Source organism: Sitophilus oryzae, unplaced genomic scaffold (assembly GCF_002938485.1).
Source record: "Sitophilus oryzae breed Bouriz unplaced genomic scaffold, Soryzae_2.0 scaffold_1440_pilon_pilon, whole genome shotgun sequence".
Lineage (NCBI taxonomy): Eukaryota > Metazoa > Arthropoda > Insecta > Coleoptera > Curculionidae > Sitophilus > Sitophilus oryzae.
The window spans coordinates 5,956,180-5,979,853 of record NW_022146105.1 but is presented as its reverse complement, the minus strand read 5'-3'; the positions used below and the strand labels follow the sequence as shown (position 1 = coordinate 5,979,853).

At 35.7% G+C, this 23,674-nt stretch overlaps 1 protein-coding gene across 1 annotated transcript in view; it reads right to left on the bottom strand.

The window, feature by feature from the left end:
• Window positions 1-23,674, bottom strand: part of LOC115876916 — a 140,256-nt gene that overhangs the window by 52,423 nt on the left and 64,159 nt on the right. The window contains exon 3 of the mRNA XM_030892964.1: window positions 14,623-14,789. Coding sequence (XP_030748824.1) covers window positions 14,623-14,789 — 167 coding nt within the window. The remainder of the gene's footprint in view (window positions 1-14,622; window positions 14,790-23,674) is intronic.

Sequence of the window (23,674 nt, the reverse complement as noted above, 5' to 3'; positions counted from 1 at the left end):
CTCTATGGAACGAAATATGCTGGGAATAACCAAGAGAGACTGTAAAATAGTAGAGCGGATACGACAAAAGACCCAAGTAATAGATGTCATCCACAGCGTAAAATCACTCAAATGGCAGCATCTGGCAAGAAAAACATACAACAGATGGAGCATAAAAATTACAACATGGCACCCACGAGGAAGTAATAGACCTAGAAGAAGACCGAACCTGAGATGAGAGAAGAGACCGAACCATAATATTAGGAAATTAGCAGGGATGACGGGGACCCGCAAAACCAACAATAGACAACAATGGGCCCAACTACAAAGAGAGGGATATAGGGACGCAAGCTATAGGGAAAATTACAACAACTCGTCAATAAATAAACAAATAAAGTATCACGAGACGTAATTAAATCGTGAAGCTGAACACATGCTGAACTCATAATGTACACAATTTTAAGTATTGATATGGTACTGATTACTGATTGGGTCGACCGGTCGACCGGGGCGAATCTTCCAATCCAAACCACCCTTTTACGTATTTTAGCAATGTGCACAGTTTCTCGGTTTATTTCATAGCTTTGGCAACGTCTTTAGTGTTACGTTACTGTTTACTCTCTACGTTCAGTACATTATAAACGCATTGTACTCTTCTTACATACGGAAATCTCGACCCAAAAATAGCCTTTGCCAGCCCTTAGTATGCCTATAATAAAACAAATAAATAACAAAATCCATACCAATATCAAAAAATTAATAAAAAAATTCTTACACAATCGCTACACAGTAGTCCGGTAGACACCTCTCGAATTACTATATTCAATAAATCAGCACTCCGTCTGACAGACCACTGTGCAGCCGTTACGAGTTAATGATTATCAGAATTATTATTCCATATGTATATTTTATTTTATATTTATTTTTATTCAATGAACAAAATAAAATCTAACGTTAACAAATACAACAACAACAAACAACGCTTTATTGTACAAAAAGCCAAAACAGCTTCATCGGCAAAGCACTCACCAAACAACAAAAGCACAAAAAAAAAGAAAATACAAACAACAAAAAATCCACAATACAAATAATACAATTCAAAAAAATTTAAGTCTTTAAAATTACAAAAAGAATATACATGGACAATTGCAGAACAGTACGCAGTAAATAGATATAATTTCAGAGTTATAAAATATTAAATACTTGACCTTTGACCAGTGTGTGAGATGACCAAAATTTTAAAATTCAAAATTGTTCATAATTAAGCATCAACAAAAAAGTCGTTTACCGCATATAGGGCTCTCTCCAGTAAGCATAATTTTAGAGCTTTGCGAAAGGCGGGAAAGAATGAAAGCGACTTGATATTCAATGGCAGATGATTGTATATTTTTCTGGCATTGTACAGTATAGAACCTTTAACTAGTTCTGAGTTCGGGGTTGACAGATAAAGGTTGTGCTCTGCATTCCTAAGTGGATAGTTATGAGATGGCCTTTCGGGAATAGCGGATATGTGCTTGCGGATTAAGCAAACGGATTCAAAAATGAATAAAGAAGGAAGAGTCAGTATTTTCAAATTTTTAAAGAAATTCTGGCAGTGGGTTCTACTGTTCAGTCCCAATAAATATCGAACTGCTCTCTTTTGAAGTCTGAAAACACGATCAAATTTTGTTGCGCAGCAAGTACCCCAAAATGGAAGGGCATAACGAAGATGGGACTCAAAAAGGGCATAATAGGCTATTCTAGAGGTTGAGAGGTTAAGTTCCTTAGAAACTGATCTTAGCACAAAACAGGCAGCGCTTAGTTTCTTTTATAGAGCTTCGATGTGAAAGTCCCATTTTAACGAGTTGTCTACAACAAGTCCTAAAAATTTCCTGCTGGAATGTTAACAATTCCTCCTGTGAAACTGATTAGAGGTTGCCACTCATTCGAATTTAAGAAAGGAAACGTTAATGTTTATGATGTTTTCTGTTTATAAAATTGAAATATTAGTATTTCGAATTTCGACCCCCTAGAAAAATGTAATGGCTACGTCCATGTTGCCACCTAATCTTCTAATCATTTGTACTACAAGGAGATCCACTGCAATCATTTTTGTGTAAACACTAGCCTGAAAACCAAAATCTCAATGCACGCATGTTTAATTGTTTCTGCATCTTTGAAACGCGATTATTAGGAAATCTCTGGACAAAAAGCAACAAAGTAGGATATCACTGAAAAAAGAATTAAATATCCTTTAAAATGATGTGCCACTTGACCCCCATTCCCATTTAAGATTGTAATGGTGACATCTACTCCTCCTAAGGGGTTGAAATAAAAATGTCAAAAATATTCATTAAAAGTGTCGCCCTTACTAATAAAATTGGCGTGTCTTTCCGATTTTTCATATTTTTAACTGCAAGAAAGATATTAGGGGGGAAGTTTTAAAATTGACACACTGTATATGTAAGTTTTATTGCAGGTGAAAAAATAAATAAAAAAGAAACTCAGATCAGAGTTCAAAAAACTATATCTCAAATCATTTGGAGCAAATAATACGAAAATTTTACGAGCAATTCTGGCAGTGGGTTCTACTGTTCAGTCCCAATAAATATTGAACTGCTCTCTTTTGAAGTTTGAAAATACGATCAAATTTTGTTGCGCAGCAAGTACCTCAGGAAGGGCGTAACGAAGATGTAACTTAAAAAGGGCATAATAGGCTATTCTAGAGGTTGATTAGTTAAGTTCCTTGGAAACTGATCTTAGCGCAAAACAGGCAGCGCTTAGTTTCTTTGATAAAGCTTCGATGTGCAAGTCCCATTTTAACGAGTTGTCTACGTCCTAAGAATTTCACAGAGTCCAAGACGTCAATAGTGGTGTTATTAAGTACAAAAGGTTGTATAGTACTTTTATATGACAAAACTTTAGTTTTTTATAGGTTGAGGCATAGGAGATTAGAATCGCACCAAGACTTAATAGTGTAAGTCACTGGATATAGTATCATATAGTGCCGCAACATCTGGACCGCTCCAAGTAAAACTAGTATCGTCCGCAAAGAGGCAGATCTTACCACTAATGTCTAGATTTGTAATGTCGTTGATAAACACCAGAAACAAAATAGGGCCAAGTACTGAACCCTGAGGGACACCACATTCTATAGGCTTACAAGAAGATATAGACGTATCAATCCTCACAAGCTGCCTTTTGTCGCCAAGATATGATTTAAGCCATTCGAGCGGCACTCCCCTGAAACCATAGTATTGCAATTTGTTAATTAAGATATTATGATTTACACAATCGAAAGCCTTAGAGAAATCACAGAACATTGTAGCTGTAGAGTGATGGTTATTCAGGCTAGAGTATACATAATTAAAAAGGTCGAACATTCCATCATTTGTGCAACTGTTACTTAGAAATCCAAATTGATCGGTAGTAAGTATTTTATATTTAAGGAGAAAAGATAGAAACCTTTTTTTAACCAATCTTTCAATAATCTTAGATAATGTGGGCAGGAGTGCAATTGGACGATAGTTCGAAGCTTCATCTTTATCTCATCCTTTATACAGAGGAATAATTATTGCTGTCTTAAGGCAGTTTGGAAAAACTCTTTTTTGGAATGGAATTTTGTTAATTAAATCACTTAAATTAACGACAAAACTACAAAATGGTGCTTCATGTCTGTTAAGAAATTAAAATGTATCCCTTCGCGTAAAAAATAATTTATAATTTTCCTCTAACTTCATTCTCGCAGACAACTGAACATATAGACACTACTAGATTAATAAAAACGAGAAATTTCTGAAATGCTAATTAGAACGATTACAAATTCGCTAGCGTAAATTTCTGGCAGCTACTGCTCTGTACACTTAGCTTTTAGCGTTTTCAAAGGCTTTTGTAATACTTTGGTAACGTATTTTACTCTTTTCTATCTTTATTCGACTATTCCTTTTCTTCTAATTGCCATGTTTAATTCAATATTCTCTTGTAAGAACAATGAAATACTTGATTCATTTATTTTTTAATGGGCAGATTTTCTACACCAAATTGGATTTAAAACGTCTTTTACATCTTAAAATTGTTCTAGTCTTAATGAAATCAATATTTGATTCACTTAACTAATCTAGCACTTCCGTCTTTTAAGGATAAATTATTCGATTTAATGTGATAGATTTGTGTCCTTATGTATGAAATGGCGTTCGCAGGTTTAGGACCAGGAAATAAACAGCCTTTTATCGTTGATTGAAAGAATTGGGAAGATACGCAATCTAATGGGCAAATTCGAAACAAGGCTGAGTTGGTTTCCCCTTACGTCTCAAGTGCTGTACGGTGGAGCTTCTAGTCGTTCTGCGGCCAACGCATTAAACATTCATTGTTTTTTTCTAATTCGGCTAGCAAAGGCATATCGAGGACGGTGAGGAACTGAAAGCGACATTGTTACCATATTAAAATGTGTAATATCTGTAATACGCTTGACAGAAATATATTTGAATGAAAAATCCGCGTTTATGAATTAAAACGTATTCGTGTTAGACATAGAATAAACAACAAAAATAAACATTCTTTAATAGGTACCTACCGAATATTTCGTATGATCGAAAAAAGTCGTTTAGTTGGCTTGGAAATGACGACTATTAACTAGTGATGGGAAAAACCGATGAATTTCAATAATCGAGTACTCGACTATCAAGCGATTGCAATAACCGAGTGATCACTCGAGCGAAATATCGCTCGTATTTAAAAATACGGTTTTTTGTCCGTCGCATGTTGTAAGTTAGTTCACATATTCTTTCGGTAATGAACGGCAAGTAGTAAGCGGCGAGCGATTCGCTTGATCGTTTGATTTAGTTTATTTCGAAGCATTGTCGATGTAGGTCGTAAAATTTTGTCCCTCAGATACGCAACGGATAAATATATCGGATGCGTCTCCAAAGTGGATCACCCCCTATAACTTTTTTATTTTTTCATATAAAACAACGAGATTTAGTACCTATGTTAGTATATGACATAAATTAGGATTGATTGACATATTCAATTGTTTTCGGTCACTTCCGGTGTCACCGGGTAGGTTGACTAGCGGAGACGGTATCGCCAGCTACATCTCGGACGTTTTGGGCCACGAAATTGCCCATCAGGTTGCGCATCTTCTTGTTTTGTCAATCAACGCTTTTATGTAAAAAATTGGCGACGTTTCGACATGTATTTTCTTCTTTATCAAAGCTAAAATACAGAGAAAAAACTTAGACTATAAAAATTATTGTGGCTCAGAATTCTTATTTCTATTTTTTTTATTTTTATATAATCAATATCAGCAGCATTTAAGGAGCAGCATTTAAGCAGCACATTAGGATATAAGACAAATATAAGTAAAACAGCAAAACAAGAAAGAGATTAAAAAAATATAAAGCTAAAAGGTTCTTTTGTCAAAAGTAATTAAGTAGCTTATCCTATAATAGCTTATCCTATCCAGCATTTTAGATGTTTCAAAATACAATAACCAAATATTAAAATAAAACATCATAAATTTAAATATTCGATAAATAACTTCATTATAACACTGAGAAGTATAAAAAAATTAAGGGTATTTTTTTAAATTTTTCTGTCTTAGGGTTTTAAAAACCGAAGCCTAAGTTAACAAATTACTCTAAAAAATAAACCTACTCCTTTCGAGTTATTAACTGTAACAATAGCCGACCAAGTAATTTGATTTTTCTTTCACAAGCTAAAAATTAAGAGATTCCTTTACACTTTTCCTAAGAAAATAAAAAGGAGGAAGCTCTAAAATTATCATAAAATGCTCGCGAACTTTGTCTCACGAAAATGTTCATACTCTGCTTTTCTTTTGGTATTTTAAAGCCTTTTTAATCTTCTGCTACTTTTGGCCTTTATGTCTAATTAATTTTTTCAAAAAATATCTGCTATTACATATAAGACATAATTTAATTTTGTATTACACCGAATAGCGTTGAATTTAAAAGAAAGTGTAACCGCCAAAACATAGCCATGTTTTTGGATTTCCTAAAAATGGCGACCTAACGATAACAATGGTAAATTCATCGAGATGATTTTGTTGTAAAACATAGCACGGCCTGGGAACATCACTTTACAATAAAAGTATAATCTGACATAATACTTATACAGGGTGTTCCAATATTCTATGGACATGTAGAATGTTTAGGAGGGGAGTTAATCACCGCGACCTTATAGATCTATTGTGTGTTGCCCTTTCTTGAGTTATAACGAGTTATAACTGATCATACAGTCTCAGGGCTTTAAGAAAAGCCAGTATCTGAGACCAGTAAGGTGTTCTGGTGTTTCCCCATTTTCCCCACAAAATCTGCATTCACCGTTGTTTCTCAGTTTCAGCGTACTGAGGTGTCCGTTGAGGAGACAGTGTCCTGTTAGAAACTCCGTGACAATCCGAAGATTGTTTTTACTTAAATCAAGGAAAACTTTTGATTTTTGTCGGTCATAAGTTCTAAGGAACTTTTTCGAGTGTCTTAGACCGTTGGAGGACACCCATTCCAAGTTACGGATGGAGTCTTCCAGATTCTTTAGTTCCGCTTTCAGTTGGTTCCCGTTTGGAAAACAGAACGGTTCTGGTCCAGTTAGTGGAGTGTTCGCTCCTTTTCTAGCTAGATCATTTGCTTTTTCATTGCCTTCTATCCCTTGGTGATGAGGCACCCAGAGTAGGAGGACTTTATTTTCTGTGCCTAATTTGTTGTGCTTCTCTAGGCATTCTTTGACCAACTTCGAATTGATGGTTACTGAGTTGATCGCGTTAAGTGCTGCTTGACTATCGGATAGGATGGCAATTTCCTGTTTTCGATAGTTCCTATCTAAGATAAATTGTACGCATCTTTCGATAGCGCAAATTTCTGCCTGAAGGATACTGGGGTCGGTGCCCATTGGTTCGGAGTATTCAGTTTTCGGCCCAAATACTCCTATCCCTGTCCCTGCTTTGGTTTTGGAAGCATCAGTATATTACGTGATGGTATGGTCTTTTATATGCTGAGTAAGCGTTTCTTTCTTCCAATCCTTTTTATTACTCAATACTACAGTGAGGTGTTTCTCAAAGTTGTAAATTCTTGGTATGTCATCCACTGGGAGTTGGAGAAGTGATTTTCTTTTTTGAGGGTGTTCCAAACCCCTGATCTGAAAAATTCTCCCAGTACTGTTTCCGTCAGTAACCATTCTAATCATTGTCGCATTGGCATAACTACCGACGACAATGTGCAGTGGTGTTAGGTCTAGAATGACCTCCATTGCTGCTGTTGGACATGTTCTCATGGCACCTGTAATGCAGATACATGCCAGTCTCTGTACTTTGCACAGGTTTTGCCTTGCTGTACGTTGCTCTAGTTTTGTACATATAGGGCATCAAATTTTAAAAAAATAAACACATTTTTTCAGATATTTTAAGAACTATTATTCCGATTTGAATAAAATTTTGGGTGTCTAGGTTTTTATAAGTGCTTTAAAATGACTTTCACAAAAAAAAGTACCGGAAGGGTGAAAACTACTCCCACCCCTAAATAAATTTTAGTACCTATAAATATTTTCCAACTCCACCGACCACACATTTTCTTTTCGTAAAATGGTCTCTCTAGTACTTACTACATTTTTTTGAAGTATTTACTACATTTTTACTACAATTTTTCCAAAGTAGCCCTAAGTGCTCAACTTTTGACTTTCACAAAAATCCAGACAAAGTACGGGAAAGGTGAAAAACACTAATGGTGATGGGGAAAACCGATTAATTTCAATAATCGAGAACTCGAGATTCAATCAATTTCAATAATCCAGCGATCGCTCGAGCGGTATTTCGTGCGTATTTAAAAATACGGGTTTTCGCCCGTCGGTTGTTGTACTCCGATTAATTTCAATAATCGAGTACTCGACTATCAAGCGATTGCAATAACCGAGTGATCACACGAGCGAAATATCGCTCGTATTTAAAAATACGGTTTTTCGCCCGTCGCTTGTTGTACTCGCAACTGGTAACGCCAAGCAGTAAGTTGCGTGCGCGGAGCACATATTCTTTTGGTGATAAATGGCAAGAGGCAAGCGACGAGCGACGAGTAATTCGCTTGGTTTAGTTTAACTTAAAGCGTTGTCGATGTAGGTCGTAAAATTTTGTCACTCAGATACGCAACGGATAACGTCGTCGTATAAATTTGCTACCTGCAATGTATGTAGAAAATTCGCTCGACTTTGTATCGAGTATGTCACATTAAAATCGGATTTCAATTTATTTCATTCTAGGATCGCTTGCGTTCGTCGCTCGTAACTCGTCACTTGCATCGCTCGTTCATAATCGAGCGATGTCGGTTATTTCAATAATTGGGTACTCGAGCGAATTTTCCTCATTAAAAATCCCATCATTAAAAAAATACCCCCTTCCCTACATTAATTTTATTATAAATATTTTCTAACTCCACCGACGGCTGGTTTTATTTTCGTAAAATATTCTCCCTAGTATTTACTACATTTTTCGTCTCTTGTAAAAAAACGCAACCGTGCATACTTTTTCAGGAAAAAATATTTTTGCAAAGCTCACTTCCAATTTTTTTTTTGTCACATCACGATATGGTGGCGCATACAATTTATTATACTCTTTGAATAAGAAGACTAAGGAAGGAGCATAATGCTATCCATGTATTCATGCATGGTGGGCGGAAAAGGTACCATAAAAGCTCTCTAGGGTGGGGATCCTTGACAGTTCTGTTTGACGATTCATTTGACACATTTGAATTTGACTTGAAATTTTGTGGATTTGTCAGTCTTTATGGAGCTTATTTTATTTATTCTACTACTGATAGTTGTATAAAGGTAGTAAATCTAGATGGAAATTGTGGCAGAACTTAAATTAACAGTGATACTATCGCGATTTATCGAAAAAGACTCTAAAATAGTTGGTTGTGTAGCGTGCGGTAGATCTCGGCAAAAATTGAGTGAAATAATGGAACAACTTTTCTCTAGTAAGTGACTATATAATATACATACGTGTAGTAAACCGATCATTAATGAAATTCACTTAAATTAACTAAATTATATATTTTTCTTGCATTTTAGCTTTTATTTATTACTTGTCAAAGATTAGATGTCAAAGAATTTAGATACGTTAATTTGACTTACCTGCTTCAGTAACGTATCGGATGTTTGTGTTAATAAATACTTATTATAACTTATCTATTTTTATTAGAATTATATATTTTTATAACAATTTTAATAACTACCAACATTTATTCACAACGTAAAATAAAACAACAAATTATTGAGTCTACCCCACGTCTACCCTACATCATAGTTTTACATTTTTTAAATAAAATTAAAACGACACTGATAAACCGGAATTTAAGTCGGCCATATTTGAGGCCCATCGCGGTGTACCTAAGATTTTTGATATGCTCCTTCCTTAGTCTTCTTATTCAAAGATTATACTCTAATCAAGCTCTAATAATCTAGTTCAAAATATGGAATTTATTTTATTTATGTTAGTATCACAAATTATATTTGACAATAAACTTCATAAAGAGCATACAAAAATGAATGGTTTTTAAAAAAAAATCAAAAAGTACGTAATTGTTCTATGTCCACGGAATAGTGGAACTCCCTGTATATTTTGTAGGTCTGCTTTGAAAAAAAATAAGACTCCGATAGCTACGAAACAAAGCAGAATCGGACCTATATACAGGGTGTCTCAAAAAACATGTGCCATCTCTCGTGGGGAGATTCATCACGTAAAAATAAGATTTATTTTTCATATTAACATAGGTTCGAATCTGCTTTGTTTCGTAGCTACAGGGTGTTAAAGTCTTAATATTTTTTGATTTATTATAATTTTCTTTCAACTACTTTTAGCATTTCGAATGAAATTTTGATAGAAAAAGTAACTATAAATGCGACATATTTTAAAGCTAAAAAAGTGTCAACATATTCACCAGGGACGTGCATATGGGTTATCACTGGAATATTTTTCTAAAAAAAGCATGAACGCCATTGACTTTTTTCTCTTGTTAGCAAAATAGTGTAAGCAATTTAATGTCGATTAAAAGTTGTCTCTTGATAGTTTGTCGATTTTGGCTTTCTTGGTGAGATAAACGCAATTTTATTAATTTGCCTTGATCCAAGTCTAATAACAAACTTTAAAAAAAATTAAAATCAGTAACTTGCGAAAGTCTTATAACAATAAGTACTCATTGATTCCTCCTCAAAAAATATGAAAAAAAAGTTTCTATAAACATGGGTATGGAAATTCATAGTTTTAGAGTTCCAGGATGTTAAAACTTTTTAAAACTAGATTTTTTCTAATTATCTTAAATACCATTATTTTTTTATTTGAAATTGCCGTATGTTGGACTAATAGTAATAATAACTAATAGTAATAATATTTCATAATAAATTAGAGGTAAAATATATAATTTTTTAATTTTGTTTTTATTTTAATTTTATTAATTGTGATTAAAATTGCGTTTATCTCATCAAGGAGGCTGAAGTGGAATTGGGATCAAGATATAATTTTTAATACATACATACATACAGCCGTTACTCGCTGACGAGTATTCGACACACATAAAGAAAATGGTCACGCAAGGCGTTTTCTTTCATGAGCTTTTCTGTGACTGAAAAGCCCGATACGTGATGTTATCTGCCTACCGCACTCCGGACATTCAAAAATCTCATTGCTTTGTTGCCTCTCTACTTTTGGTTGCCGCTGTTAACTGAGTTTACAACCCTTCTCCATTGAGTTCTATTGTGAGCTGCTTTTTCCCACTCATTCTGCATGTTAATTCCCTTTAAATTTTCGTGGAAAATGTCCTTGTATCTTTTCAGTTGTCCACCCGGCCTCCTCTTACCGTCCACAAGCTCACCGTAAAGCAGAGATTTTGGTATGCGGTTTTCTTGCATTCTGCATACGTGACCAGCCCATCTTAAGCGGGATTTTGTGACCATGACTTCAATACTCTCGCAGTTAGATTTTTCAAGGACCGATACGTTTGAGACATGATGGAACCACCGGACTCTTAAGAGTTGTCTAAGGTGTCTCTGTTGCAACTTGTTCAATGCGTTCATGTGTCGGCGGTAAGGCACCCAGGTTTCGCTCCCATATATCATGGTGGGGATTATAATTGCTCGGTATACTGCAAGTTTTGTTTTTGTACTCAAGTCATGATTGTAGAAAACCCTGTCTTTTAATTTCCAGAATGCCCTTGAGGCGCTACTAATCCTGTGCTGAATTTCAGAGTCAATATTGGCCTTTTCCGAAATCAAACTGCCAAGGTAATTGAATTCCGCCACATATTCCAATAGTTCTTCTCCGATTTTTATAGCATTGTTGTGATCTTCCGGGTGAGTGCACATGATTTTAGTTTTGTCGATGTTTAGCTTAAGGCTCAAAGCCTCGTATGCCCAGGTATATGTGTTCAACATTTCTTGTAATTGTTGTACCGTGTTTGCAACTAGAGTGCAGTCGTCAGCGTATTGAAGTTCTGTGATAAATTTTGTACGTGTTTTTGCCCTGAGTCTTTTTATGTTGAACAGACCGCCGTCATATCAGTATCTAATGCCCAATCCTCTCTCCTGCAGTTTGCTGTCCACTATAATGGAGAGCGCTGCCATGAATATGTTGAATAGGAGAGGCGCTAAGACACATCCCTGCCTAACTCCTGTATTTGTTAGGAATGGGTCTCTCAGTGATCCATGATGTGACACTCTTGACTTGTTGTTTTGGAGGCTTTTACACACTGTAAGAAATTTGTTGGGTACTCCGAACTTTTCCATAATTGCCCAAAGCGCATCTCTGTTCACAGAGTCGAAGGCTTTTGTTAGATCGATGAATGCAACATAAAGTTTAGACTCCTGCTCTTTTACTTTTTCCTGTAGTTGACGGATGGAAAATATGGAATCGACGGTGCCGCGGTTGGTACGAAAACCCCTTTGCGATTCTGGAAGGATTTTTTCTATATATGGGTGCAGGCGGTTTGACATTATTTTTGCAAGAATTTTTCCGCCGATAGCCAATAGCGAAATTCCCCGGTAATTTCCGCAGTCTGATGCACTTCCTTTGTTCTTAAATATATTCACTATATTCGCGTTCGAAAATCGTGAGGTACCTCTCCGCTTTCCCATACGACATCAAAGAGAGCCTTAAGATGATCCATAATTTCTTTACTTGCACACTTATAGATTTCCGCCGGAATCGCGTCACAGCCAGCTGATTTGTTGCTGTTTTATGGAGGTCTTTATTTCTTGTTCTGTTATTGGGATGTCTAATACATCGAGGCTGTTATACTGAGGTATTGTGTTTAGTGCTTCCATATTGGGGTTGTTTTCTTGGTTAAGGATATGGCTGTAATGTTCTTTCCAGTGATTTCTGATTTGTTCTTCCTCTTTTAGAAGTTCGCCATTTTGAGCCATGATTGGGCAGCTTACCTTCTTAGTTGGACCGTATACTTCTTTTACAGCCTCGAAGAATTTACGATAATCGTGATGAGTGGCGTACTCTTGAATCTGATTCGCTTTTTGTGACCACCAGTTATCCTTTACTTGGCGCAGTTCTCTTCGAAGGGTGTTGTTGGCTGCTTTAAAGTTATCTACCAGTCTTGGATTAAGTGGATTTGCAGTGACGGCTTGATGTGCTCTATGCTTTTGTTCCAAAAAAGCCTGTATATGCTGTTGATTTTCGTCAAACCAGTCTGGTTGTTTCTTTTTGTTCGACTTTCCCAGTACTGCTTCGCTGGTTTTATGAATCGCATCCCTTAATTGTGTCCAGTCTTGTTCAGCTTCCAATATTGAGATTGAAGTTATCGGTGGAAGTGATTCTTTGATGGCTTCCCGGAGGGCGTCGGCGGTATTCTTGTTCTCTAGATCCCGTACGTTCAATCTGGTCATGTTGTTTTGCTTTTTACAGCGTGGATGTTTGGGTTTTAACTGGATTTTCATTTTTGAAATTAAAAGTCGGTGGTCAGTGCCGCATTCGGCATCTATTCTAGCTTTTGTGAGCCTAACATCTTTTAGATGCATCCTTCGAACGATTATGTGGTCCAATTGATGCCAGTGGCCTGATCTAGGATGTTTCCAGGTATCTTTAAACTTGTTCATCAACATGAACCACGTATTGGTGATGCAAAGATTATACTCTGCGCATGTTGTTAATAAGCGTTCACCATTGCTATTTGCGTTTTCCATTGTTTTCCCAATACGTCAGGCCATATTTCCTGTTGTTTGCCTACACGGGCATTAAAGTCACCTAGCAAGATGATTCGTTCGTGCTTTGGAATTCGTTGAAAGGCATTTTGTAATGCTTGGTAAAATTTATCCTTATCTTCAATTTTAGCGTCAAGGGTGGGAGCGTAGGCACTAATGTTGTTGACGTAAGTTTTGTCTGATATGGGGTACCTTAGGGTCATAAGACGTTCGGAGACACCAATAGGTACTTCTGTTAACTTGGTGGCGATTTCGTTTTTGATCGCAATGCCTACACCATGAATTCTCCTGTGTGTTGCGGGGTGACCTTTCCAAAAGAAGGTGTAATGCTCCTCAGTGAGACTACCTTATCTGCAAAGCGTGTTTCGCTTAGAGCGGCAACATCTATATTTAATCGGTGGAGTTCCTGTGAGACCAGTGCTGTTCTTCTCTCTGGTCGATTTGAATTTATCTTGTCCAGTAGAGTGCGGACGTTCCACGCCGCGAACGTGAAACATTGATGTTTTTGTTTCTCCGATGATACGCTCGAGTAGGCACCCTCCCGGAGATCCGATTGAGGGGTATTTACCTCCGGACGATAATTTTGTCCCACTCGAATGTTCCATCATTGCTGTGTGTAAGCTGCGTGAAAAGGTTTAATCTGGGTGGCGGTTACGCTGCCGCACAGTTTTGGCTGCAACTGTAGCACGGGATGGTTATGGCACAGTGAGGACTGGTGACGATAGTTCCCTTGTGCTACTGCTCCCTCGGCCGGCTAGGGTGTATTTTATTACTCCTTTTCCCCAGAAGATGGTAGGTCTGAGGGTTGTATAAGGTTATACCGCCTATACTCGGACGTCAGAGCCTCGTTTGTGTAAACAGGGTGCACCACGTGAAGGTGAGGTTGACTTTTGGGTAAGCTAGGCTATATGTATCGCTTCAATACCCCTTGCACCCCCCATAATTTTTACTTGGCATTAAATGGCCTACAAAATTTTGATATCAAAAGAAAAAAAGTCAGTGGCGCACATGTTTTTCTCTTGAAAAATATTCCAGTGTTAACCCATATGTACGTCTCTGATGAATTTATTGACACTTTTTTAACATTTAAATATGTAACACTTATAGTAACTTTTACCCCCAAAATTTCAATCAAATCACTAATAGTATTTAATAAATCGAAAGATTATTAAGATTTTAACATCCTGTAGCTACGAAACAAAGCAGAATCGGACCTATGTTGATATGAAAAATAAGTATTATTTTTAAGTGAGGAATCTCCCCAAGAGAGATGGCACATGTTTTTTAAAACACCCTGTATATAAAAAATAAATCTTATTTTTACGAAAGGAATCTGCCCACGCTAAATATCACGTGTTTTTTAGACATCCTGTATACTCGAAGCTGACAAGAACGTGCTAAAACTCCAAGCGTGGGTCTTGCGATAAATTTAAACTATAACCAAACATTAATTACACTCACCCAAGGCTTTCCATACCCTCTGATCGGTCTCCTGGTCCCACGGGAGAGCCGATACGGCCCTGATTCGGTCGCCCGTCAAATTCGAGAAGACGACGAACTCCCTGGGCACCTCGTTCTCCTCCAGGCAGCCGGCTCGCGATCTCGTTAAGTATGTTATATTTATTTTTCTGCAAAAAAGAAGATGTATAGGTAGGTAAATCGCGTTCGTATTTGATAAAGTCGTGTTTCGGTTGATCGAAGATGTTTACAATGTAATACGGTATGTTCTTGGTTGCATGCAAAAAAAAACAAACATCTACTTCCCTAATATTACGAAAATATATTTTCTCAAACTTTTTAATATAACTTTATTTATATGCCGGGTGTATCTCAAACGTGGCTCACCCCTGTGTGTAACTTTTCATTTTTTCAGATAAAAAACAAAACACAAAATTTGGTATGTTAGTATATGACAGAAATTAGGATTGATTGACGTATTCAATTATTTTCGGCCACTTCCTGTTTCTCCGGAAATGACTACAATTTTTTATTTTTAACTAGCGGTATTTCTAGACTATATTTGATAGAAAATGACACTCTGTATAGAATGGCTATAATATATCAACTTTTGACATTTTCGTTTAAAACAAAATTGTATTTTAAATTTCAGCCTACAGTGCCATGGCTGTGTTTACACTAATTTTTAATCAAGTACCCTTGAAAAAATAAATTTGATCGTCTGTGTCTTATCCTGGCCGGTTAAAAGATGTCCAAATCGTATTTTTAATCACATCTCATTTTTTTAAATGGAACGACGTGGCTCATTATTAGCATATTTGGAAAAAGCCTTTTTTCACGAATTATTTGGTAGCACACACTTGGTATTTCGAGTCAAATTGAATGAATCGTATGTTGCAGTTTCAAATAATATATAAGTTTTATATGCAGTTTCAAATAATATATAGGATCCTATATCTCCTACGCGGAGCAAAGGGCTTTGTGAAAGCTCTCCATCGGGTTCTATTTTTGGCAGTTGTTTTTGCTTCCTTCCATGTTGACCCTACTTGTTGAAGCTTGCTTTCTTTTTCCTTGGGGATTCCACTCCAACGCTGATCTCGCTATATTACTATCAGGTTTCCGCAAGGTGTGACCTATCCCCATTTTCTTTTGCGAATTTCAATGCCTACTTCTTGTTGGTTTGTAAAATGAAGCAGGTCGGTGTTACGTATAGTGTCTAGCCAAAAGATTTTAAGTATTTTCCGCAAGCAGCGATTGATAAATACCTGTGGACGGTTGATGGATATTTTTGTCACTCTCCATGTCTCGCAGCCAAATAATAAAACTGGTATGACATTGGAATTGAATATTCTTAATTTTGTTTGTATGTAGAGTTGATCGGAGATCCAAACTGATTTTAGTTGGCCAAAGGCTCGCTGGGCCTTCCTGATCCTGCTGACAATATCCGCGTCTACGCCACCGTTTGCTGTTTGCTTTACTACGTTAATACTTCCCAGGTAAGTAAACTCTGTTACATTCTCGATATTGTCAAGACTTACATAGATGTCAACTTGGGTTTAGATCAAATTGGAAAAAAACACAAATAATATAATTCTAGTAAATAAAATATAATTCGAGTAAACCAATTTGATATATGCCCAAGAGATCGGTTACCTGCATGACATCGACCCAGATATGTTTTTGAATAACATTGATAATTAAACAATTAAAATACAACAATCTCGGGTCGATAATCAAACGCAGGCTACCAAAGTTCGATTTCCTCATGGTCATAGCCGGGTGAATGTAATTAGATGAAAACAGATTGAGCGACGTAACCGGCGATGACCACGAGGGATAGAAAATATAAAAATGTATGCTGAAGAGAGGCGGATGGAGTCCGTCGATGTGAGTCGCATTATTACGGTCAGTAATTCGCGTTATCAGTCCGTTAGTAGCAGACAGCGCAGAGTGAAGATGTTCCTGTAAGTACTTCTTTAAGTAAACCGTTAAGTCTTGGCATTCCCCAAAATTGTTATACAGTGTAAATCTTATATTAAATAAATGCATATTTTATCCAATGGTTGTTTTGATTGAGAGAGAGAACCTGGTATAGCGACCCTAGCAAACAACCCTCAGCTAGGTCGCGACAATATGTTTGATTCCTACATTGAATGGAGTGTTGTTATTTGTGTTAATGCGCATTGATTTTGTTTTGTCGATGTTTATGCTTAATCCTACTTTGTCTGCTTCTGTTTTTAGGCGTCTGAGCATCACTTCCATGTCTTTGGAAGATTGCGTTGTGAGAAAGATATCATCAGCATAATCAAGATCCGTCAGATGCGATGTCAGAGTCTATTGTACTCCCCTAATATTTGCTGTGGCTATAGTCAAAACGCTGTCGAGCACGATATTAAATAGAAGCGGCGATAATGTGCAACCCTGCTTTACTTCTATCCCTAAGTTAAAACTGTCGCTGGTTCTACCGTTGTGTAGCACATTGCATTCTGTGTTTCTGTAGAGTTTCTTGATTATATTAAGTAGTTTTTCCGGAACACCATTTTCTTTTAGAGTTTTCCATATCATCGCATGGGGGATACTATCAAAAGCTTTGACGAAATCTATGAATAAGAATAAAGGTGACCTAAATTCTACTGACTGCACTATGATAATGCGCAATGTGTTAAATATGGTCAGTGCACGAGTGGTTCGGTCGGAACCCAGTTTGGAGAGAGATCAGCTTCGAGATAAGATCGACCAGAGCGTCAGAGTAGGCTCTATATAGGAGTTTAACCTTAAATGAACTATAAAGGATATTATCTTGTGAATGGTGTTTTACAAAACAATACCTCTCCAGTTGTCACAGTTAGTTGTATCTCCTTTTTTAAGGAGTTTAATAATGAGACCCTGTTTCTATTCAACTGGGATGATGTTAGATCCCAAGCTCTTGTAATTAGAGGATGCAGTATGTCTGCTGCTGTGCTAGGATCTGCTTTGAGGAGGTCTGCATTATTGTTCTTAAGTGTTTTAATAGTTTTTTGTAGTTCTGTTTTAGTTGGTGTGTCGCAATTGATAGGCATTTTGATTGTTGGCTCCGGTTCCTCGTTGTCGAAATTTTGTTCACTTGTTGGTCCAAGCAGGTTGCTGAAGTGCTCTTTCCATCTGTTAAGCTGTTCTTCATCAATATATAGCAATGCAGTTTCAAATAAACCATATTGAAAAATGTTGACATGCCATATGTCATTCTATTCAGAATGTCATTTTCTATCGAATAAAATATAAAAATACCGATGGTGCCATTTAAAAATCAAAAGTTGTAGTCATTTCCGGCGAAACAGGAAGTGACCGAAAACAATTAAATACGTCAATCAATCCTAATTTATGTCATATACTAAGACACTAAATCTGGATTTTTTATTTGAAAAAATAAAAAAGTTATAGAGGTGAGCCGCTTTTGAGACGCACCCGGCATAGCTGTGTATCCTTCTTGGTCCCTAGTCCTTCTGCTTGTGCTTCTTTACGGCTATTTACGTGAAAAATTTATCTGTCCCAAAGTTACCCCGTCAGACGGGGTTACTTTAAGACAACTTTAAAAGTGCAATAACTAAAGTACTGCTTAGAATTTTGATTTCATATTTTGGCTAATTTTTGGGTTATAATGAAGAGGTTAAATGACTCTGCTTAGGTTTAAATATTTCATATAACAAGGACTATATCAACGAAAAAAAAACTAAGAATCCTAACCAAAGTTACCCCGGTTTACGGTACTAATTTCCGATACGTAATTATTAATGCGAGATCTTGAGACACTACGACGACATATATTTTAAGGTGCGTATAGACATGACGAGACGAGCGCGAGACAAGATCGGCCAGGGCGAGATTACTTCCATCCATATTTTGAGAGACGCCTGCCACGAGCTAAGCAAGCTATAGCATGAACTGGTATGCATCTTTGCTGAACTTTTATTAGAAGTTTCTAGAGAACTGAAAGATCTAGATTGGAGTTTTTTCATTAATGTTGCACAATCCGGCGGATGCTGAGGATAAGTTGGTCCTCCAGAATAACAAACTGTGAAGTTTTAAACAAAATAAAAACTCGTGTACACCTAACAAGCACAATTAAAATCAAAAAGACTTCAGCACTTAGAATATGAAGAAATACAGCTGATAATAGGAGGAAAAAACGATGAAAAACACGGAATAAAGAGGAAAGAGAAGTCATGGCTGTGTAATATAAGAGATTGGACCCACACCGACGGAAACACCCATCAAGCTCTAATCGGCATGGAACAAGGTAGCGGAGTATGCTGAGGCGATACTCAAGGAGCTTCGCACCACCCACCTACGAAGAATAGACAGCAGTAACACCAAATAAGAACGCCCCGACGATCTAAAAAAAAAAAAAAAAAATCAAGCTCTGGACAGAGAGTCATATACCATATTGATCGCCAACCTCAACAGAGAAGGCACCTAGGAGTAGGAATGTTTCACAATGAGATAGATGTATCATTCAACAGTTAAAACTATTTTCAATATGAAGTTACTTCAGAAAATACCGAATTTTAACAAGAATTTTTGTTATTTTTTAATGGATACTAATATTTCTTGACTTATTTTTTTTTTAAATTTAATGGGCACAAGCACATCGGATACAAGCATTTGTTACCGAATTATGTTTACAAATTATTAAACAAAGAAAAAAACTATTTAAAATATTTAAATACAACTATTCGAGAACATTTTTTATTTTTAAGTAATTGTTATCAGGTAGTAATTGTTAATTTTGAAGTTTAACTTGATATAATGTCACAGACCGTCAACGGTTTTTGTAGACGTATCTGTTTAAAAAAAACTAAAGTGTTCTCGAATAGTCGCATTTAAATATTTTAAATAGTTTTTTTCTTTGTTCTTTGAATTTTTTTGCTTCCGTCGACGGAAAGAGATAAACTTTCCGAAACGTTAAGCATTTTTTTGTCCGTTTTTTGCAAACACCATGACCGGTTAGGGTATACAAATTCTCTATTTTTGTATTAGGTTCAGATTTCAGGCAAATATTACCTTCGGTTAAAATAAACATTATACCGTATAAAGAAGTCAGGGTTTAAGAGGTGGAAATATTAAACTGGTTATAACTGTTTCTCTGAAATCCTCTTCCAATATGTTTAGGTGTGTAATTTCACGAGAGCGTAGGCTGTTTTTAATATTCTTGTTTTCTTTGACAGGCTCTTATTTAGCAAAAGGCAAATAAGTCAGACTTGTTCATATACGTATACTAAGCTATAATGAAGGTATAATGAAGGTGAATTAGGGTAAGAGTAGTCTGGAAAGAAAAATAAACTCACTTAAAAATTATTAAATATAATTATATTTCTATTATCTGTGGAAAAGTACATTCTGCGATAATACCAGTTTCACAGTCATTGGCAAGCGACTGCCAATGACTGCGTAGAAGACTGCCTATGTCTGCCTACGACTGCCAAGAAAATATACATGTAATTCCAGCAGTGAGACACTCCTCATTAAGTTTAGTTTCATCCAACCGTTGTAAAAGTCATTTCTCTGGCTATTGAGCATAGTTCTCCCTCATTCAGTGTGTGGTTTGTCTGCTCAATAACGACAGATTTGTCTCAATTTACCTGGACCTTCAACGTGGAAGTTGAAAAAAAAGTATGTTTTTTAGTTCACTTGGTAGGTAACATTGTCAAGTAAATGCATCATTTGCTCACAAAATTTTAGTCTCCAATAGCGATCATCTTCAGTTCATTCCTGTACAATCTGAAATTTATACGGATGAAAATGTGGATGCTTAAATAGGTATCCGTATTACTGAATGCTAACCAATTTTATTTTCTATCGCAATTTATTGGATCGGGTCGTCTGGTTAATAGAATTTTCTTGAACGTTCAACACCACACTGAGTTTAACATTTTCGCATAACGCAATTCTTGCATATTTTCTCGTTTTCGTACATGACTATTTCCTCTAAAGTTTTGATCTAATTTTTATAAGTAGTTTTAAGTTTAAGTAATTACGCTTGCATTTACCTACATATCTGTAAACTAACCATATCTACTTAACTGTAAACTGACTTACTACTATTAGACTACTTAATCGAACTGGAATTAGTTTATTATACATAGTCCAGTAAAAATAACATCGAAATTAATTCTTTTTTCCATACTAATAACAATTAAACTAACAAAACAGCAATCAAACTTATATTTTTAAGTTTTAATATCATTTATTTTATAGATGGGAAACGCCTTTAGGGCCGGAATGTGGGGATCTCCCTCATACGAGAGGGTCTACCCACTAAAAACCCATCTAAGCTCGCCAATATCGGTACCGCCGAAGGCATTTCATCAAGATTAGATTTGTCTCAATTCTCTCTATGTTGCTCTTGTTGCTAAGTCTCATTCTTCTATGTTGCTCTTGTCTTTTTCGTCCTTCGCCTTTTTCTTCATAATGTTCCTTAACATGCCGCAAATCTCTTCGATATTTTCATTCGATGATGTTAGAACGTTTCCGACGTTTACTCTAGTAATCTTCGTACCACACACTGTTTCTGCGTTTTCCCGTAAATCTTCGTGCGCGTGACACTCAAATAGTGTGTGGTTAGCCGAGTCTGACACCTCGCAATACCAAGTTTTAATATCAACGTTTGTCATTTTATACGGAGGCTACAAAAAGTTTTTCATAATTTTCCGAAAAATATTAAAAAAACTATACTTTAGATGGGATTTAATCAAAATCCGTTCTTAGTGAGCGTCTATGTCCCATATGGAGTAACTAACTATACTAATTTTCAACTCAATCTACCGTGTAGTTTTGGAGATATCGCTATCAGTCAGTGAGTGCCAAAAGGGTTATATATACTAGATATAGACTCAATGTATTTTCTGTACTGACATTGAGCCGGCCATCACAATTTATTAAAATTTTAAACTGTATTTGTTAATTATTGTGTCATGTGGGTGATATTGTATGAGTATAATTTTAAGTTAAATGTTATGTGTTATCACCTGTTATTTTATGCACCCATGTTTTAATACAAGTTTGACGAAGGAAATGTACGTTTTGTGGCTTTGAAAAAGGTTAAAACTGGACCGAAACGTTAGTTATATAATAAACACTTCCTAAACCCAGAAAAAGTTTAATATTGACCAAAAGCCAAGAACCCTATAAATAAAAAATATATTAGATTGGTCAAAGAAAAGTTAATTTAAAAAAAAATATATATATATATTATATATTATATATATATATATATATATATATATATATATATATATATATATATATATATATATATATATATATATATATATATATATATATATATTGTTATATTTACTTTTCTGCTAATAAGAAGACATGGGAGTATATAAACTCAATTCGACATTCGGTTCGTATTTCGCTCAAATATTGACTTTTACTACAGTTAGAATAAACATTTTACGGAATGAAGAAGTACATGTTTAAAAGGTGGAAATATTAAACCTGCCCTGGCTGTATCTCTGAAATACGTCTTTTGTGTATTTTAGTACTTAATTTTACCGAGCGAGCGAGTTTATCACCGTTGTTCTCGATAACATCTTGCTTAATACACTGAGATGCAAAAAAAACGGAACGGAGAATCTTTTCGTCAAGTTTAAAGTTTTAGATAATTTTTTTACTATAAGCCTCATTTTTATGATTTTTTTAGCAAACTGCATATAAATTTATCAACATTAATTCATAAACTCAGTTTTTTATAATGTTTAGTATTTGGCTTATTAGAGAGGGTTAAATGAAGGTTTTTTTACACTAACTTTAAAACACAATGTGCAATAATTTCGTGACTAACTTTTCTAAAAACATTATTTTTCGAGCAGAACTATATATCTTCTGAGCGTCTTCTTTTTTGACTCATGTCAACACATGCCTTGATTAATTTTTTAAGGGCGAAATGAACTAAACACAACTGCAATTTTTTTAGCTCTCAATACTTTATGGTGTTATTTTTTAATCACGAGGTGGCTTTTTTGAGTATTGTCCTAATGTCATATCGACCCTGATTAGAACTCTATGTTAAAATTTAAAAAACGTTAAAAAGTAACGATACAGAGAGACTTGGTTTTATAAATATTGTTGCGGACCCGTGTGGACTCGACCTAACCTAACTATATGTCCCGGCCTCAGATGACCTTAACATCGCATTAAAGAATAGACACCGTAATGATTCATTCGTTCGAGAAGAATCGAGTCCCACTGGAATGGACTAGTACATAAGAGAACATTCGAAAACCTTCTCTACGCACCTAACGATCTATGGACTATTCTAGAGTTCTTTACCTGTCGGTATAAAAGCCGGCGGCTGTGGCCTACAGGGGGCAGTTATAAATAAACAGTACAGTTGACGCGCTAAAGTTCAAAATAAATTCTTAGTTATAAATCGTTTGTAAATAGTTCTATAAGTCTTTTATCGTTATTGTTTTTTTGTTAATTAGTGTTAAATAAATAGTGTTTAAATAAGTTGTGACTTTCTATCCACACGGAACCGACGAAAAACGTAACAATATTAATAACATTGACAGAGCTAAGGATATTAAAAAAAATAACTGTAGTAACTAAGTGTACCAAAAGCAAAGAGGCAGAGATTAAAATAGTGCTTCACAATAACAGAGTTCATTTTGACTAACGACATATTTGACGTTTCTCACGTGGGTAATTAAAGACAGTCACTACAAAATGGTGGTTCATTACGGCCATCCGTCTTTCTTCTCTACGTAAATTAATAAAATTAACAGTTACAATTGTTCTTATAAGATGAAAATACTAAAATACGATTTTAAAAGTGTCCATCCAACCTGCATGGAATGGTAGAGGTTTTTCTGTTTTGCGAAGATTGCTATACAATTTTTTCTTTTTTCAAACTCACATTGCACACAAGGTACGATTTTTTATTGATATGTAAGTTGATTTAAAGTTAATATCTATCTCCATATTGTAGCCTTGAAGAAGAAAATAACGATTTTTCGAAAGCTTGGCAGTAGTAATAAATGAGTTTTCATTAAATTTTGCCCTTGCGACT